We start from the raw sequence: 17,464 nt of genomic DNA, 5'->3' as shown, positions 1-17,464 counted from the left end.
CCGGAATTAAATGCTCTGGCATACTGCTCTGGGGAAAGCAGTACAGTTAGCGCTTTTCCAAGCCACTGGTTGCTGACTATAGCTATTATCATACTCGTCCTTGTCTCCCTGCGATCAGCCAGACCAGGCTACGCTGATGAGAGTTGTAGTCAGCGCCTGCCTTCTGTGAATAGCATGCATGAAATAAATTAATTAATAAAAAAGCAGCATGGAGTTCAACTTATTTTTATTTTCCTGCTTAGGGAAAGCAGACAGCTGGGGTCTGGTGTCATTATTCTAAGAAGGGGCCATATCTATAAAGGTTCCCAGCCTGTCTGCTTAGCCTTTACTGGTTATTAAAAAGCACAAAACTCACAGTGACTTCACTCAATGTTTTTTTCCCCAGTCCTCTGAGCACAGTTTTACGCACACTGACATATTTGCCAGTTCACTACTATAAGTATACACGTATAGGTGCTTAAATTAAAATAATAAAAACACCTGCAAAGGCTTCCTAAGTGTTTAAAAAGGTCCCTTAGTCTGTTTCAGTAGGCTCCACAATCATGGGGAAGACTGCTGACTTGACAGATGTCCAGAAGGCAGTCACTGACACACTCCGCAAGGAAGGTAAGCGACAAAAGGTCATTATTAAAGAAGCTGGCTGTTCAGAGTGCTGTATCCAAGTATTACTGGAAAGTTGAGTTGAGGAAAAAGTGTGGTAGGAAAAGGTGCACAAGCAACTGAGATAACTGCAGTCTTGAAAGGTTTGTTAAGGAAAGGCAATTCAAAAATGTGGGTGAGATTCACAAGGAGTTGATTGCTGCTGGAGTCATTGCTTCAAGAGCCACCAGACACAGATGTATTCAGGACATGGGCTACAAGTGTCGCATTCCTTGTGTCAAGCCACTCATGACCAATAGACAACGCCAGGCCAAGGAGAAAAAAAACTGGACTATTGCTCAGTGGTCCAAGGTGTTGTTTTCAGATGAAAGTAAATTTTGCATTTCATTTGGAAATTAAGGCCCCAGAATCTGGAGGAAGAGTGGAGAGGCCACAATCCAAGCTGCTTGAGGACTAGTGTGAAGTTTCCACAATCAGTGATGGTTTGGGGAGCCATGTCATCTGCTGGTGTAGGTCCACTTTGTGTTTTATCAAAACCAAAGTCAGTGCAGCTGTGTACCAGGAAATTTTAGAGCACTTCATGCTTCCCTATGATGTCAAGCTTTTTGGAGACTGAAATGCCATTCTCCAGCAGGACTAGGCACATGTCCACACTGCCAAAAGTACCAATACCCGATTTAAAAACAACATTATCACTGTGCTTGATTGGCCAGCAAACTCGCCTGACCTTTACCCCATAGAGAATCTATGGGGTATTGTCAAGAGGAAGATGAGAGACACCAAACCCAACAATCTGGGCCTGGGCTTCCATAACACCTCAGTAGTGCCACAGACTGATCGACTCCATGCCATGCCACATTGATGCAGTAACTAATGCAAAAGGAGCCCTGACCAAGTATTGAGTGCATTTAATGAACATACATTTCAGTAGGCCAACATTTCGGATTTTTAATTCACTTTTCAAGCTGGTGTTATAAAGTAATCTAGTTTGCTGAGATAATGACTTTTGGTTTCTCATTGGCTGTAAGCCATAATCATCAACATTAACAGAAATAAACACGTGAAATAGATCACTCTGTTTGTAATGACTCTATATAATATATGAGTTTCACTTTTTGTATTGAAGAACTGAAATCAATTAACTTTCTGATGATATTCTAATTTTGTGAGAAGCAACTTTATTTATACTTTTTGTGCCATTTTGGCATTATTGCATTACACATTATACGCATATATCATTCATTATCTTCCTCTCTTTTACCCTTACTTTTTTCCTGCTCTAAACTTCTAAATCCTCTATTCTTCTCTTTTCCTTTCGTTTCTCTTCGTTCCACATTGCTCAAGTACTATTATGTTTGCCCCAATTCCTTCTGTCTCCAGTAGCTCACACCACTAGTGCACTTGGCATACACATCTAACATTCATTTCCAACTTTTCAAAAATTAGTTCAATCCCCCTCTTTCTACACATGACAACATTTATTTCTGAAAAGTGCTACATACATATTTATTTTTCCTTATACATTTGTCACAAGTGCGTTCTTTATTATTATTATTATTATTATTACAGTTATATATTTTGTTTTATTCTGCTTGCACTCTTTGTATCTGCTACAATGACATGGTATCATATGACCCCAAAGGTTTGTTGCTCCGCTGCAAAGCACAAAGAATATTGCAATTTGCATTATAAAGCAGATCTGTTATCAGATGTCAGCATAATAGCTGCATACATTATTGATTATCTTTCTTGGACCTGATGAGGCTAATATACTTACTTTGAAAATCGGTGTTGCAACAGCAGTTTTATCCTGATATTAAAATGAGCCCTTTATTGATTCCAGCTAAAGCGTAAGAGAGCTCATGAGTCCAAATGTATTCAGTCTCAGGCCACCTGGCCTGACTGATAGCTGCAGCTTTTACCGAGCAATGTGAGATCTCAGCAGCAAGGAGGGACACTGAGCGATCAATTTTAAAGTCTATCATAATTGCAGTGTTTCGTTTTTGAGGTCTGTTGCAATTTTTTTTAAATATGTCTTGCTCCACGTATGGCTTGTTTTTGATGAAAAAGTATTTACTAAGTTAATACTGTCACCAAAAACACTTGAAAAAAAAAATGCAAATGAAAATGCTTGAAATGCATGGTGCTTTTCCTCTTGTGTTTGAAACCATTGAAAGATAGTGTATGTGTCGGGGAAATGAGGATGACTTCTGTAAAAGAGCTGTTGAGTATAATATAACTAGATTATGGCCCGAGGCTATCGCATCGGGAGGATGCGATAGCATCACACCTCTTGCCATGTTAACCCTCAACACACACACTCCTCTCACCTTTCACCATCTCCACTCACTCTTTCACTCCACATACGACCCCTTCTCTCACTCCATCTCTCATACTCACGCCGTCATCGCCGCTGCTCCACGATCCCCGACATCTTCCGCCGGCGCCATCCTGGATCCAGACGTTGTCCACGCCGGCGACATGTTCTTGCGGCGACGCCATCTTGAGTATCGTGAAATCCCGCGATACTCAAGATGGCGTCGCCGGAAGAACATGTCGCCGGCGTGGACGACGTCGGGATCCAAAATGGCGTCGGCGAAATCTTGTGAGTTTTCGCCGACGCCATTTTGGATCCCGACGTCGTCCTCGCCGGCGACATGTTCTTGCGGCGACGCCATCTTGAGTATCGCGGGATTTCGCCGATCCAAAATAGCGTCGCCGCAGGAACATGTCGCCGGCATGGATGCCGTCGGGATCCAAAATGGAGTCGGCGAAATCTCACGAGATTTCGCCGACGCCATTTTGGATCCCGACGTCCTTCACGCCGGCAACATGTTCTTGCGGCGACGCCATCTTGACTATCGCGGGATTTCGCTGATCCAAAATGTCGCCGGCGTGGAGGACGTCTGGATCCAGGATGGCGCCGGCGGAAGATGTCGGGGATCGTGGATCAGCGGCGATGACGGCGTGAGTATGAGAGACGGAGTGAGAGAAAGGGTCGTACGTGGAGTGAAAGAGTGAGTGGACGTGAGTGGAGATGGTGAAAGGTGTGAGGAGTGTGTGTTGAGGAGGAGTGGTGTGTTGACGGTTAACATGGAAAGAGGTGTGCGGTGACGTCACCGGTTACAACTGGACGGAAGTTGTTACAACCAGAAGCTGCTTAGGGCATTTATTATTATAGATTATTTGACATATTACAGAATAGTTGTACCACACAGTTCTCTGCAAGAGCAAATACATGAGGCATTCACAAAATACATGAAGCCATTATCCACTGCTATTTGTTCTTACCCTGATAGAATTCAAGAATTCATCAAAGTTGATGGTTCCATTTTCATTTTTGTCAAACTGCACAAAAATGTCCTGTATTTCTTCTGGTTGTAGTGAGAGACCATAGTTTTGCAGTCCTTTGGTAAATTCTTCCAAATCCAATGAATTACTGTAATTATCATCCATGATACGAAAAGCTCTGCATTTTATTATAAAGAAAGCATATAACAGTGTAATAAGTAGAGAAGTTTCAGCCAAAAAAAAAAATCGATTGTTTCATGAGCATTTCTTAAAGGGAACCTGTCAGGCTTATCATGCTGCCCAAACCACAGGCAGCAAGAATTACAGCCTGTCTGCTCGACTGGTGCAGGTAGGTACATTATTGTCTGAGTTTCTCTTGTGTTTCAGAGAAGATATACTATAAAGTTCTGACTGGGGATCAGAACTGGAGACCGGACTAGTCCAGCTCCGCCCCAACCGCCTCCTCCCAGCGCCACTACAGTTGATTGACAGGTCTCTTCCTCTCATGTACATAGGGATAGAGCTGTCAGTCACCTGCAGTGGCACTAGAAGGGTTTTAAAAGTATATTTAGGCATTTTAAAAGCACGGTATATTTTTTCTGCAAAACCACAGCGTTTCAGTGAATAAGATAGTTGGCGGAAATTGTGCAGCCAAGCGGCAATTCTTTATGCCCGTGATTTAGGCAGCTTGAATTACCTAACAGGTTCTTTTTAAACGTGCCATAATTAAATTTTAACACCACGCCCCCTTGACAAAGACCATATTAATGAACACTAATTATAAAGGCCTATGTCTCTGGAACCAAATGGTGGATTATAAAAAAAAATAAATAAAAAAAAAATTAATACACAGGAGAAGAGCAGGCATAAATTAAAATAACGAATCTGCCAATTTTTCAGCTTGTAACAGGTCCTCTTTACATGACCCATGTGCCCTCAACTAGACATAACTACTGAACAAGGTTAAAAAAAATTGCTCAGGGATCCATTTTTGTCTTTTTTTTTAATGTGCTATCAACATTGAATATTTGCTACAAATTTGTTGCATTTTTGTATTTTTTTTTGAACAATGTAAATGAACAAGCTATGTATATGTTTTATCTTGGATGCTCTTCTTTTTTGTGTAGGTTGGTGGGTTGCAATGCCATACGGAACTGTCATGACAGGCTGCAGGGGTTGGCTGCAAAAACAACAGTCTTGGCTGTTGGCCATTAGAGAAGAAGGTGTGTGATGTAAGTGGGCGCAGAGAGAGCCATGGTTATACATCGTGATGCAGATGTGTTGCACATCTGACTTTAACAGGGCAGCTGTTGGGAGGAATTTGGAGATGCAGATCAAATGTTATGTTTGCCACCTATAGGAAAGGAGGGTTTGGTAGAAACTTCTACTTACATGGATTGAAATATAAATATGGTCCTAGGAAAAGGCCTAATGTATGGAGATTAACCTCTGAGGTAGGGGAGAATTGCAATACTGTTCTACTGTGATGCTGACCTCGGACCCAGAGGAGGCTTTTAGGATCTGTCAGGGTTGTGATGTGAACAAATTTTTGTAAAAACTCATAAAGTTCAGTTCTGGTATGAGAATGGTACTCGAACTCAAACCCCATTCAAATGAATGGGCCTGGCTGTTCCCACTCTGTCATCTGTGAGGCAGCATGGAAAACACTGGCTCTGACCAGTTGTAACCTTACTGAAGTTACTGCCACTGGGTATCGCTGAATGCTGCGGGTTCCCATGCTGTCACGCAGAGGACAACGTGTGAGTCAGCAGCTGTAAAAAGTTAGCCACTGATCAGGTGTTAGTTGATGATGATGACTACTACTCTCATCAGCTTGATGTCTTGTGCCTTGCTTGAGCCTATGCATAATAAGAAATACTGTATGTCAGTGATATATGCAATTAGTGCAGGGCATGTGTGGCTTACTGTACATGTATTTAGCTAATAAATAAAGAAAAAAAATGGTGTGGGGTCCCCTTTTTTTAAATCAGCTGAGGAAAAGCAGAGAGCTGAGGGCTGTTGTTGTTATTCTGGGAAAGGGCCAATATCCATGAAGCTTCCGAAACTATTAATATCAGCTCGCAGCTGTCTGCATAGTCTTTACTAGTTATTAAAAAGGCAGGACCCCCAAATAATTTCATGGGGTCCCCCCTACTTTTAATAGCCAGCAAAGGCTAAGCAGACAACTGTGGTCTGATATTAATAGGTTGGGAAGGAGACATGGATATTGGTCCCTTCCCAAACTAATAACACCAGCCCTCAGCCACCCGAGAAATGGCGCATCCATTAAATGCGCTAATTCTGGCACTTAGCCTCAGCTCTTCCCACTTGCCCTGGTGCGTTAACAAGCTGTTTAATGGTTTTTTGGGTTGATGTCAGCTGTGTAATGTCTGCTGACATCAAGGTCAGGGCTTATTAAAGGAGAGGCATATATGAGACCCCCCATTACTAATCTAATAGTCAAAAGAAATAAATACACACAGAGAAAAGTCCTTTAATTGTAAAAAACACTCCCCAACCGTCTTTTACCCATTTATTACTTTTGAAATATCAAATAATCCAAAGGGACCACCATAAATCCATCCCACAACGATCCCCAACTCTGCTACATCCAGATACAGTGCTGATTAGTGACATCATTAATGTTACCGTTCAGCACAGCAGCCGTAACACAATGACAGTAGCATGCAAATCCATCTGCTGTGATGAGCGCTGAATTCAGTAAGGTTATCTCAATTCACAGCCGATGAACCTTATTGATGAGATTTCTCACTCTGTGAGCGGTGATGTCAGTAACGTTACCGAAGATGAACCTATTTATTTAAATAATTTAAAAAAATGGTGTGGGGGAGCTCTATTTTTAATAACCAGCCAAGATAAACCAGACAGCTGAGGGCTGCAGCCCACAGCTGTTTGTTTTACCTGTACTTGTTAGAAAAAAATAGAGAGGAAGTGCCCACACCGGAAAGCTTGTTGATTGGCTGCAGACTTTCAACAAGATTTTTTCAGGCTGCCAAACCCGAACAGTAACACTGACTTCTGGGAGAAGTCAATGTTCAGGGTCCATGCATGGAAACTACAGTAAGTGTCCAGTATGGACCCAGAACTTTACCTTTCGGGTTCACCCATCTTTAACTATGAGGGCTGTAAGGAGTAACTTCAGCTTTGGACTAGTTGTCTGGAGCCTGAGGAGCAATCTAACAATTTTTGTTGTGGGTATACTTCAAATTGACTATTAATTCAGTTGTGGGGCATACTTGTACTCAGATAATTGTGAAACATTGTGAAAATATTTGAGAATCATAGCCAGTTGTTTAATATATTACATAATCTATCCCGCATGGTGAACACCGTTAAAAAAAAAAAAAACCATGACAAAATTGTAGCTTTTTATCATGCACAAAAATGGAGTAAAAGGTGATCAAAAACTTAAATGTAAAAAAAATTATGTTTAGTTTACTAAAAATGCCAAAACAGGCCCTCATTCGGCTCTGTCGGCAGAAAAATGAAAAAGTTCCAACTCTCAGAAAATGGCGGAAAAAAAATTATGTTTTGTAAAATATTGTTTTTATTGTGCACATCTAGAAAATTATAAAAAAAAACTATATAAATCTAGTACTGATATAATCACAATGACCCAAAGTAGTCTAGACTCTTTTACCTCACAGTGAATGGCATAAAAAAATTAAATGATTTATTCTGCAGCTCAAAAAATCTGAATAGTCATTATAAAATGGTACCAGTAAAAATTTCAACTTGTTCTGCACAAAACAGCTTTTAAACAACTCTATCAGTCAAAAATTAAAGAGTTCTAGCTCTTAGGATATAGAGACATAAAAGCAAATTGTTAAAAATAGTTTTTAGTGTGTAAAATTTGCAAAACATGAGATAACATGAAGTTCGGATCATGATGTTTCTTAAATTTGGAGGTTGCCTGTAGCTAAGAAAGGGAGGGTCTTTGAATATTGTCAATAGCCAGTCATCCTTGTGTAAGGCTGGTTTCACATTAGCGTTGAAACAACGCTGCGCACTGCGTCGGTAAGCCCCGCCCCGATCCGGCTCCCTGCCCGCCCCATCTGGGATCACCGCCTACTATCGCATTTGCACGCATGCGATCGGCGCACCCTATCTTTAGCATAGGGTGCGCAGATCATGCGCTGCCAGTGTGAAAGTAGCGTGCTGCGCACTTTTGACGGTGCGCCGTGCGCGCCGAAATGCAACAATGAATACAAATGTCACGTGCCCCGTCCTGAGTGACACGGCCAGCAGGCCGGTAACTGATACAACAGGACGCGGCACGTGTAATTGTCCTATGTGACGCGGCCCGCAGGCCGGTAACTAATACAATAAGACAAAGGAGAAAAGGGGAAACCTGGGTAACAATAACAATGGTGGCCCTGCGATAGGGAATGGGGACGTGGAGACCTCCTGCACTCCCCTGAGTCAGTGTCTCTACACTCCTAACATTTCCTAGGCCGGTTCCGCACCGGGCGACGATCAGGATACCTCAAAACCCTGACTTGCCCTGCACCTAAACCCTCCCTAGGGAATTGGTCGGTGCGGAAACTAATCCCACCACTGCACTAAACACACATAAGGAAAAGTGACAAAACAGGGGAACACCACTTAGCTTTGCTCTGTTGCTTACGCTCCTAGCAACGGAGCCCCACCACCTGCGTGCATCCTTTCCTCCAACCGGGTCCAACACCATAGTGCAGCCTTGGAGCAACCAGAGTCCACCACCTCCATGCAGCTGTCCAGAAATGGAATCCCACAAATGAGTCCAGCTTTTCTGCCAAAAAGTCCAGCATGCTTGAGTCCAGCTCTCAGCAACCAAGTCCAGCACTGTGAGTGCAGTTCTACACCGCAACTGCCACTCCACCAACTAATGCAGGCACTCCTTGCTGACACCATCGCTGCGACTCCACCATGCCATGCCAGCACTCCTTGCAAACACCATCACTGACTCCACCAATCCACTCTAGGACTCTCTCTGAGCTGCTGATACTCTCTTATAGAGCTATCACACCTGTTACATAATTATGTGCACAAACTAAGGTAACCAGAATGTAATGACCCTAATGGCCACCGGGGGGAAAACTACAACTGAAATCACCACAGTGCAATGACCCTAACGGCCACCGGGGGCAAAACCACCTTTGGCACACAGTCAAGGGAAAAAAAAAGGTTACTTTGTGCATTTACTCTGTCAGATCCAACCTGGATCATGACAGTACCCTCCCCTTAATGAGGGGCCTCTGGACCCTTAAGACCACTCCTCATCAGGGCACCACCTACAGCGGAGATGCCTAGATCCAGAGTTCACCCCAACCACTACCTGCACATCAGGTTTATGACAAACGCACCGCTGGTATTGGCAAAGCATGTTCTGGAGGCACCACTCATCTCCAAAGCGCCGACCTGGGGAACGAGTTATGTATGTGTATGTTCGGTATGAGCTGGTAAGACTCCGCAACTCACTTCCAAGATGTTTTTTGGTGGCCACCCATACATGCTCGTTCACACACAGGTCCGGACCTGAACGTTTATTGCCACACATCCGTTTGTCATATTTCGGTGAACTCATTCTAGGATCGACAACAGAGGCGTCCCCCTGTGTCACCACACTCACACCCCCGCACTCCACCAAGGGGTACACCACGAGGTCGACGCCTCCCAGGGTTGGCTAATGGCGAGGGTAGAGATTTGCCCCTACTCCCCCGCAGCACACCTGCTGCTCACACCCGTGAGGGAGGGGCCTAGAATATGGAGGAAAAATACACTCCCTGGTCGCCTTCCTCCGAACGACCAGGAGGGGCGGCACTTCGGTGGTAAGGAAGATTTGGCGTAAACCCCGCGGACTATCACACCAGTCTGCTAACTACAGGGACACACCCCTTCACCTCGGGGAACCCCAGACAGCACCATGGGGACCAACTCCACCCACCTGTCTGGGTACGTCCGCCTGTAAAAGCAAGTCCCGCTCCCCAGCAGCGACTCTAGGGGGCTTCAATGCCAGCCGCTATTTGATTTCCTGGTTGAGCCAAACGGGAGGCCCCAGACCCTGAAAATTGCTGCTGAACTGCTTCACACCATGCAGCTCCTCACTCACCTCAGTGAGGCCCAGCAGCCAATACTCACAGGTCTGAACCTGGCCTGAGGCCAACCAGAAAAAAAAAGTAAGGTTGGTGATAATGTCACATTCCCCGTCCTGAGTGACACAGCCAGCAGGCCGGTAACTGATACAACAGGACACGGCATGTGTAATTGTCCTATGTGACGCGGCCCGCAGGCCGGTAACTAATACAATAAGACAAAGGGGAAAAGGGGAAACCTGGGTAACAATAACAATGGTGGCCCTGCGATAGGGAATGGGGACATGGAGACCTCCTGCACTCCCCTGAGTCAGTGTCTCTATACTCCTAATGTTCCCTAGGCCGGTTCCGCACCGGGCGATGATCAGGATACCTCAAAACCCTGACTCGCCCTGCACCTAAACCCTCCCTAGGGAATTGGTCGGTGCGGAAACTAATCCCACCACTGCACTAAACACACATAAGGAAAAGTGACAAAACAGGGGAACAATACTTAGCTTTGCTCTGTTGCTTACGCTCCTAGCAACAGAGCCCCACCACCTGCGTGCATCCTTTCCTCCAACCGGGTCCAACACCATAGTGCAGCCTTAGAGCAACCAGAGTCCACCACCTCCATGCAGCTGTCCAGAAATGGAGTCCCACAAATGAGTCCAGCTTTTCTGCCAAAAAGTCCAGCATGCTTGCTACACCGCAACTGCCACTCCACCAACTCATGCAGGCACTCCTTGCTGACACCATCGCTGCGACTCCACCATACCATGCCAGCACTCCTTGCAAACACCATCGCTGACTCCACCAATCCACTCTAGGACTCTCTCTGAGCTGCCTGTGACTCTCCTCTAGCTCCATCCTTCACCCAGGCTTGCTTGCAAGTGAATACGTAATCTCCAACAGTGATTAACACAACTGATACTCTCTTATAGAGCTATCACACCTGTTACACAATTACGTGCACAAACTAAGGTAACCAGAGTGTAATGACCCTAATGGCCACCGGGGGGAAAACTACAACTGAAATCACCACAGTGCAATGACCCCAACGGCCACCGGGGGCAAAACCACCTTTGGCACACAGCCAAGGGAAAAAAAAAGGTTACTTTGTGCATTTACTCTGTAAGATCCATCCTGGATCATGACACCAAGCTTAGTATAACAATCTGTTTCCAGGACAGAAAGGAAACATTTGTGGATGATTTCTGTGCTTGCTGATAAATGATGAGACATATATCCCAGAATGTCAAATGAAATTGTGGTTTATTTTACGCGTTTCAAAGTACAAAAGACTTCTTCATCAGGAAGGACCACAAGTTTCAGTAGATAGTCCTGTTTTGTAGTGCCCCAATGATGGGTCTGTACTTCCCACATGTACTACAAATGCAATACGGTACTATGACAGCCTATGTCCAGGTCTTGCAGAAAACACTTAGCATGGTGCATAAACGTGTTCTCATCCATTCCAGATCCTAATGCCAGTGCAGATATTCATGAGAGGAGCCTAAATCCACGGTTTGACGGCTTATTCCAAGTCCAGCTGACCACATCCACCTCAGTGAAACTTGAGGGGAAGCCCACCTGGATCCACGCCAGTCACTGCAAAAAGGTCACTTCACCGGCAGAATGACTGTTCTACTAATCATCTTGCTGGGAGTAGCAGGATTATTGCCCCCCACAGAGACACTGAATAAACTTTTAAATATGGACTGGGACAACAAACTTATTTGACATCATGCTTTTCTTATAAAGTACATGGAAGGAGAAAAACCAAAAGACTGTTGGATCTGTACACACAGTCCAGTATCTACAGGGACTATGCCGTACTTAGCCGTACCTCTGGAGCCACGGCAGGTATTAACACCAAACTGCATACACAATGTAACATGGACTCAATCTAACTTTTGGGGAAAAGATGTGCCCAGTGACGTATCTGCCTCATTGACTATAGGTCTTTGGTTTCTTATGGTACTAGACCCATGAGACAGTAGCTTCTTTGTGAACACTAGTGTTGAGCGATACCATCCGATACCCTAAAATATCGGATCGGATGGTATCGGCCTGATACGAAAAAAGTATCGGGTATCGCCGATTCCGATACCGGAAGTCCCATTCAAGTCTATGGGACTTCCGGTATCGAAATAAGAAAAACCCTTTTCTGTCCTTGTACAGCCTCTCGGGGGTGTGTACGGACCTTCCGGGGGTCTGTGCCGACTGCCCGGGGGTCTATGCGGACTGTCGGGGGTCTGTGCCGGCCTGCCGGTGGTTTGTACTGACTGTCCGGGGGTCTGTGCAGGCTGCGGGGGTCTGTACCGACTGTCCGGGGGTCTGTGCCGACTGTCCGGGGGTCTGTGTCGACTGCCCGGGGGTCTGTACCTGCCTGCCGGGGGGCTGTGCCGGCCTGCCGGTGGTCTGTACCGACTTAACGGGGGTCTGTGCAGGCTGCGGGGGTCTGTGCAGGATCGTCCGATGGGACTACAAGTCCCATCGGGCGATGCCTGCTACCATGACGGTGATTGACACATTAGCCAATGATGGGACAGTAGTAGTCCCATCATCCGGCTAATGTGTTGAATGTACAAAAAAAAAAAACATACATACTACATACATACATACTACATGCATGCAACATACATACATACATACATACATACTACATATATACTACATGCATGCTACATACATACTACATATATACTACATGCATGCAACATACATATATACTACATATATACTACATGCAACATGCATACTACATATATACTACATGCATGCAACATACATACTACATATATATAACATATATACTACATGCATGCAACATACATACAACATATATACTACATGCAGATGCAACATGCATACTACATATATACAACACATATACTACATGCATGCAACATACATATATACAACATATATACTACATGCAACATACATACTACATATATATACTCCATGCATGCAACATGCATACTACATATATACTACATGCATGCAACATACATACATACTACATATATACCACATATATACTACATATATACCACATGCATGCAACATACATATACACAACATATATACTACAAGCATGCAACATACATATATACAACATATATACTACATGCATGCAACATGCATACTACATATATACACTACATGCATGCAACATACATATATACTACATATATACCACATGCAACATACATACTACATGCATGCAACATGCATACTACATATATACTACATGCATGCAACATACATACTACATATATACCACATATATACACTACATGCATGCAACATACATATATACTACATATATACCACATGCAACATACATACTACATGCATGCAACATGCATACTACATATATACTACATGCATGCAACATACATACTACATATATACCACATATATACTACATGCATACTACATACATATATACTACATATATACTACATGCATGCAACATACATATATACTACATGCATGCAACATGCATACTACATATATACCACATGCATGCAACATGCATACTACATATATACCACATATATACTACATGCATGCAACATACATATATACTACATGCAACATGCATAATACATATATACCACATGCATGCAACATGCATACTACATATATACCACATATATATTACATGCATGCATATATGTAGTATGCATGCATGTGGTATATATGTAGTATGTATGTATGTTGCATGCATGTGGTATATATGTATTATGCATGTTGCATGTAGTATATATGGAGTGTATATGTATGTTGCATGCATGTAGTATATGTGGTATATATGTAGTATGCATGTTGCATGCATGTGGTATATATGTAGTATGCATGTTGCATGCGTGTGGTATATATGTAGTATGTTTGTTGCAAGCATGTAGTATATATGTAGTATGCATGTTGCATGCATGTAGTATATATGTAGTATGCATGTTGCATGCATGTGGTATATATGTAGTATGTTGCATGCATGCAGTATATATGTAGTATGCATGTTGCATGTAGTATATATGTATGTTGCATGCATGTAGTATATATGTGGTATATATGTAGTATGCATGTTGCATGCATGTGGTATATATGTAGTATGTATGTTGCATGTATGTAGTATATATGTGGTATATATGTAGTATGCATGTGGTATTTATGTAGTATGTATGTTGCATGCATGTGGTATATATGTAGTATGTGTGTATGTTGCATGTATGTAGTATATATGTATGTTGCATGTCATGTAGTATATATGTAGTATGCATGTTGCATGCATGTGGTATATATGTAGTATGTATGTATGTTGCATGCATGTAATATATATGTAGTATGCATGTAGTATATATGTATGTTGCACGCATGTAGTATATATGTGGTATATATGTAGTATGCATGTTGCATGCATGTGGTATATATGTAGTATGCATGTTGCATGCATGTGGTATATATGTAGTATGCATGTTGCATGCATGTGGTATATATGTAGTTTGCATGTAGTGTATATGTAGTATATATGTATGTTGCATGCATGTAGTATATATGTGGTATATATGTAGTATGCATGTTGCATGCATGTGGTATATATGTAGTATGTATGTATGTTGCATGCATGTAGTATGCACGTTGCATGTAGTATATATGTATGTTGCATGCATGTAGTATATATGTGGTATATATGTAGTATGTATGTTGCATGTAGTATATATGTATGTTGCATGCATGTGGTATATATGTAGTATGCATGTTGCATGCATGTGGTATATATGTTGCATGCATGTAGTATATATGTAGTATGCATGTTGCATGTATGTTGCATGCATGTAGTATATATGTAGTATGCATGTTGCATGCATATAGTATATATGTAGTATGTATGTAGCATGTATGTAGTATGTTTTTTTTTTTTTACATTCAACACATTAGCCGGATGATGGGACTACTACTGTCCCATCATTGGCTAATGTGTCAATCACTGTCATGGTAGCAGGCATCGCCCGATGGGACTTGTAGTCCCATCGGACGATCCTGCACAGACCCCCGGGCAGTCGCCACAGACCACCGGCAGGTCGGCACAGACCACCGGCAGGTCGGCGCAGACCACCGGGCAGTGGGCACAGACCCCCGGCAGGCCGGTACATACCCCCGGGCAGTCGGCACAGACCCCCGGCAGGCCGGTACATACCCCCGGGCAGTCGGCACAGACCCCCCGGAAGGCCCAAACTGACGGCGCATCATGATGCGCACACACCGCGCATCATGATGACGTCATTTCGGCAGCCAATCAGAGCCACAACAGTGGCTCATTGCATTATGGGAATTTCCGATTCCGATATTGAAAAAATATCGGTACTCGGTATCGGAATTCCGATACAGCGAATATCGGCCGATACCCGATATTTGCAGTATCGGAATGCTCAACATTAGTGAACACCAATTAACCTGTGGCAGAAGAGTATACTATTTACAAAAGGTGGGAAATTGATATAGAAGGGTTAATGTTTTATCTCTCTGTTCTAGATTTTGTTTTTATATTACCCAGCCTTACAGCCTATATTACCCAGCCATATAGCCTTTAATTTAGCCTCACAGGTAATCCCGCATATCTGACTTTGGGTCACAGCAAACACAGCTACAACACCCCAGCATGTCAATTTCTCAATAGAAATATACTGAATGAGGTAAATCCGCATGGGGCAGTGTACAGATACGGATTCACCTGCTGTCAACAGAATGCAGCGTTTTGGACGCACACACATTGCATCCAAAGCGCTGCTGCTTCCAGATTGTGGGCTGTGAGGTAGGGCTGTCATTTACTTAGGGGATTCTCGCTTGCAGCGAACAAAAAAACAGTTCCGGCACAGTCCTTGTGGTTTATTGACGCCTCATAAACCACAGCAGCAACAGAAAGTTCACTTAACAGCATTACCAGCATAGCGTCCATTCTAATGCTTCACTCTGGTTACCAATATCCAGTACGCAGGCTCTCTTAGCCTCACAACGGTCTCACCCAAGTCAGGGTTCCTCATGTGGCTTCAGCATTCCGCACACGTTCATTCCCTCCAGGGAACTCTCAGGCACACATCGCCATTGCTCACAGCCACTTCCACGTGCTGTCAGGCAGGAAGTTCCATCTCTGCAGGACCTTCCACACTGGACCAACCAGGTCCCAGCATTCCTCCCATGTGACCTACCCTGGCCACCTTATATGGTCTATAGCCACGCGCACCGGGTCACGTGACTATGACCTCATCACAGGTCCTTCACACACTCACATAGCTTTTTAATACAGGAGTTTTCAGACACACCCCTGGGTGGGTTTGTAGGTAACTGGCCCGCCCAACTCCCAAGATACCTAGAGACTTCTCCCTTATACCTTGTAATAACACCTCAGCAATACCATTGCTGATCAATACGCATAACTAAGTCTCCATTTCAAAGCCACCCCCTTTGAGATACACAATCATCCTTCAGGATTCTGTCACTCATCCTCTCCCTTGGAACCTCCACACAGCGCCCCCTAGCGGACATAGTGGTTACTACACCACATACCTCGCCCCTCTGTTCAAACTTGTGGGGTTGAACACACAACATTACATCAGGCTCTCGAGACCGGGCACTCATCACACCTTGCCCTACAGGTCGAGAGAACCTTTTCCACCTGTCATACAGCCTCCCCCATCCCCAGCGGTCAGAATATCGGTCCTGCTCTTTGACCCTCCAGTTACAGTGCGTCATCAGACACGGAACAGTCACCACCTTCCTCTCTGTTTGTTCCGTTCCCCGACCAGCTCCCCCGGTTGGTACGGTCATCAGTCCTAATCAGGCCCACTGTCTGGCCTGAGTCTGATTCATTCAGGGTCTCACAGGAACCACGGTCTCTCAACGTCATCCTGCCAGTCGAACTACCACTTGCTGACATTCTTCGGCCATCTGCCCTGTCACCTCTTGGTGGCACTCTTCAGGTCCTTACATCTTGTTGGGTTGCAGGCGGCCACCATCTGGTATTCCGTACTTCTTTATTAATTCGCCGGCGGTCCTGCCTCAACTGCTCAATTTCTTGCAGGTACCTCACTCGATACTCCAATAGCAGGCTCTCCCCGGAGCCAACCACTAGGATGGGAATCCTACCCACTTCACTGGATACTTGGTCTTCATCATCAGGAGGGATCCTCACTCTCACCCCACCGGAGATATTCACAAGGTCTTGCATTACCTTCCCGGATCTTCCAATGATTCTCCCAATCAGAGCTTTGGGTACCGGCACCACATCTTTCCGCAAACCCAGCTGATCCATAGCCTCCATTGCTAATTCTAGGCGCCGAGCAGCCTTCACATTACTCTGCATGACCCGCTGTTTGGTGTGGAGACACTGTAGATGCATCTCTTTCAGGACAGCTACTCGGTTTGATGTATCTTCTCTATCCGATACTACCACCAACTGCCGAGTCTCAGGTGCCCAGCGCACCTTA

At 44.2% G+C, this 17,464-nt stretch overlaps 1 protein-coding gene across 1 annotated transcript in view; it reads right to left on the bottom strand.

The window, feature by feature from the left end:
* Positions 1–17,464, bottom strand: part of LOC141048086 (calcyphosin-like protein) — a 43,967-nt gene that overhangs the window by 3,883 nt on the left and 22,620 nt on the right. Inside the window, exon 3 of the mRNA XM_073543472.1 lies at positions 3,892–4,069. Coding sequence (XP_073399573.1) covers positions 3,892–4,069 — 178 coding nt within the window. The remainder of the gene's footprint in view (positions 1–3,891; positions 4,070–17,464) is intronic.

The sequence above is a fragment of the Dendrobates tinctorius genome, unplaced genomic scaffold, assembly GCF_039654945.1.
Source record: "Dendrobates tinctorius isolate UK_male_01 unplaced genomic scaffold, ASM3965494v1 ptg000011l, whole genome shotgun sequence".
In the NCBI taxonomy this organism is placed as follows: domain Eukaryota; kingdom Metazoa; phylum Chordata; class Amphibia; order Anura; family Dendrobatidae; genus Dendrobates; species Dendrobates tinctorius.
The sequence above is the reverse complement of the archived record's forward strand: the minus strand, read 5'-3'. Positions and strand labels throughout refer to the sequence as shown.